At 49.6% G+C, this 3,381-nt stretch overlaps 1 protein-coding gene across 1 annotated transcript in view; it reads right to left on the bottom strand.

Moving 5' to 3' along the window:
* The window catches only part of RBM41 (RNA binding motif protein 41), a gene marked incomplete at both ends in the record, with an annotated part of 6,432 nt that extends 3,083 nt beyond the window's left edge, over positions 1 to 3,349 (bottom strand). The window contains 3 exons of the mRNA XM_010297513.1: positions 1 to 67; positions 2,347 to 2,539; positions 3,137 to 3,349. The exon at positions 1 to 67 is cut by the window's left edge and continues 144 nt beyond it. Of these exons, the coding sequence (XP_010295815.1) occupies positions 1 to 67; positions 2,347 to 2,539; positions 3,137 to 3,349 (473 nt within the window). The remainder of the gene's footprint in view (positions 68 to 2,346; positions 2,540 to 3,136) is intronic.
* Between the last annotated feature and the right edge of the window lie 32 nt (positions 3,350 to 3,381).

Raw genomic sequence — 3,381 nt, 5'->3', positions numbered from 1 at the left:
CCATCTTCTCCTGGATGGCATGGAGTCGGTCCTGCGTGGCCTCCGGGGCTGCTCCCAGCCCAGAGCCCTGGAAGACAGGCACAGCTTTGCTCAGATATGGCACATGCCTCCTTTTCAGAGACTCAGCCAGCAGTCAAACTTCACATCCTCCAGCCCTGGAGTGGGTGCAACTAGGAACTGTGCCCCAAAGAGCAGGTCACCAAGAGGTCCTGTTACTGCAAGGGTAGGACAGAAATACAACCACACAGCAAGCCTCAGTTCTTGAGAAAAGTGGAGAAAAGAGTCCCTTTCTCCTGACCTTTCTGTGTTGCTTTCTTTCTGCTGGCCTCACTGATGGTGCCTGTATTCCTCTGTCCCAGCAGTCCCTGCCTCTGCCAGCTATAGCCATTTTCTAAGGCCACTTACAGTAACTGCACAACCCCCCTTTGGCATTTCTTTTGTCATGCTTATAGCATCCCTGAGCACAAGTTTCCACCAAGCTTTTGTTCTATGACCGTGGCATCACGAACGGTATTTGCTGAAAAGCAGACCCCAAGCTGCCATTTGGCACCCAAGGGTAGGTTTATGCTGAGGACTAAATCCCTGACCAGCTTCACATGAGCCAGCTCCCAGAAACCACCCAGCTACTGCAGCACAGACGTCATAGCTACCCTGGCTACGAGTGAGCATTCCTGTATAAATAAACCTGGCACAGAGCCAGGGCACTTCTAAGATTCACCAGACTCGTGCTGTCAAAGCACAGAGACATCCCCCAACTTATGGAGGGACATTTCTGTTCCCCCATCTACCTCTATCAGAATTCAGAGAACACACTTTTTTGGGGCTGTAGGTGGATTTTCTTTTCTCAAGTTCAGGTCAAGAATTACTATGACAGATCCTTCAGCCTCAGGCAAGAAACCAAGCTTTATGCCTGCACTGAGCACAATCTAACAAAGACTTTCCCATGGGTACCTCTCCCTTCCCACCTGACTGCATGGGCCCACATCTGCACGGCTTCCATTCACCATTTCACAGCTTCCCTGGGGCACAAAAGGCTGTTAATATGGAAAAGCAATTCCAGGAAATAATTTGTAGTACTTTATTTTCAAAAAAGCTGCAACTTAGCAGCTGAAAATAACAGAAGCCTGCACTCAGTACTTTACTGAGAGCTCCACAGGCAATCTGAAGTTCTCTCTGTCTCTGCTGATTCCTCCTTGGTGGAATCTTTCACTCAGGGCCTCCACATACAAAGCTGCACAACCCTACCTGACTTGGGCTTTCGCTCTAAATATTCTTCTTCTCTCACAAGCTGTAGATGATCTACCCTAGTGTCACTGGTTCTTTCTGTCAGAGTAGTGTTTTCCATGCTAATCTTTATTTTTTAACATCCCAGAGCTGATTTCATGCCAAATACAACACCTGGTGCTGTTGACATTAATTTTCATTCTTAAATTAACACCACCCCTCTCTAACCCAAGCTTTAATGCAGGCCACAGCAGGGTTGGGTTTGCATGTAAAAACTAAAGCAAGTAATGACTTCATCTGAAGAGAGGCAAACCCATGATTGCAGCAGATGGCTTCCTCCTGCACACAGCTACTGCTCAGGAAGAGGAGGAGAGACAGAGGGAAGCCAAGGGTCAGCCCAAGACCTATTTTGCACCTTCTGGTTTTTCAAATTAAGAGCAGGACACTCTAGTCCATCTGACACAGAACAACCCCAAAAGCGTCTTCTCTCTGGAACATGAAAGAAAAGGGTGAAGGTAGGGGAAGGGGAGAAACTTGCTTTGGCACTGTTCTGCTGCAAACTACACCCAAAGAAAAGCACATCGCTGCAATCACACACTTGGCCTAACAGCTCTGCACTGCTATTTTTACGTGGCTGTTTCAAGTCCCTTTAAGAATCTGCAAGCCCCTGAGGAGAACGTACAAAACCCTCCTCACAGACAGCTATCCCAAGCCAGCCATGGGATCCAGGAATGTGTCAGAATACAGAAAGGAAGAGGTTGAGGCACTTTGAAATGTTTCCTCCTTTTTCTCCTCCAGCCTTTAAATCCTTCTTACACAGCTATAAACAGGTGAAATGATTTGCTTGAGACCATCAAAGCAGAGGCAGGAATATAGTCAGGTCCTCCTGTGTTCCAAAGGACCAACTCTTCTCTTCACCATAGCTTTTAGCATAGACCATTCCACCACGGAAAACAGGCCAGGAGAAATGTGTGATCATGCTCGCCTAAAAGCAAGAGATACACGGAGCGACAATTTTTTACCAGAGGGCTTACAAAGGACTTGGAGTTTTCTACCAGGCAGCCACAGGCCATGGGGTTAGAGGGACTTAACCATGTTCACATCAGAGCAGAGCATGCCTACCTTCCCTGTTGAATCTCGGTTCTTCCAGAGCAGAATCTCTGAGTCAGAGAGCCCCAGTTCCCGGAGAGAGGCAGTTTCTTTGTTGCTCTCCTGCAGGGCCTGGAACTGTGACAAGGTCAAAGCCCCCGCAGCCTCTTCCCCAAAAGGCTTGTAAAAAGCTGCAGGGGCAAAGCATCTCCGCTTTGACTTGCATCTGTAACCCAAAGCAACAGAACAGCAGAAACAACTTAGCACTGAGAAACTGGGGGAATAGGAAAGAGGCTGGCCTCTCCTGTCAACCATGCTTGGTCCTGCTGCACCTAGGCAGAGATGTCGTGTTTCCAAAACACAATTGACCCGCGTTCGCCCGATCCTTTTCCAAGCCCACGAGATCCTGCAGGGCAGTATGCTACCCCAACACGGGCAGAAGGCACCTCATAACACTGCAACATCAAGCACCCCACAGGTGCAAACGTAGCCCAGCCTGGCAGGCACGAGCTTGCCAGCCAAGAAACTCAACCCCGCGTCTGACTCAGGCAAATGGGCTATTTTCATGTAATAGCTGAAAATAAGTTACGGCCAACGTTTGCTCCAGGAGACAAGGAGTGCTTATCTCTTGCTGGGGTGTCTGGGCAGGAGACCCAGCAAAGAAGGAAGGATTTGCACAGCTGTTTTGGCAGACAACAGTCCACACCAAGCATCTCCCCAGGGAGGAGGCCCCAGCAAGGTGACACTGCTGCTGCCTCTAACATGGCCAGACTCTGCTCACCAGCCCCTCCAGCAGCCCCCCAGGGGCCAGATCAGGACTTACTGCTCGATGGAGACAGTGGTATCAAGTTGGTGGTGAAGGAGGCTCTTCAGCTGCCTCTCTCCTTCGGTCTCCAAGTCTTCCACAAGGAGCTCATCGCTGGACAGGCTGCTGTTGACCCTGGGGCACACAAGCACAGCACGGAGGCATTCAGAAAGGCAACGGAGAAAACACTGTTCAAAACACACCCCTGCTACAGCCCCTCTACCTGCTTGACTGATTTTACAGGATTTAAAGCACAAGAAGGA

Source organism: Phaethon lepturus, unplaced genomic scaffold, assembly GCF_000687285.1.
Source record: "Phaethon lepturus isolate BGI_N335 unplaced genomic scaffold, ASM68728v1 scaffold51791, whole genome shotgun sequence".
NCBI lineage: Eukaryota > Metazoa > Chordata > Aves > Phaethontiformes > Phaethontidae > Phaethon > Phaethon lepturus.
The sequence above is the reverse complement of the archived record's forward strand: the minus strand, read 5'-3'. Positions and strand labels throughout refer to the sequence as shown.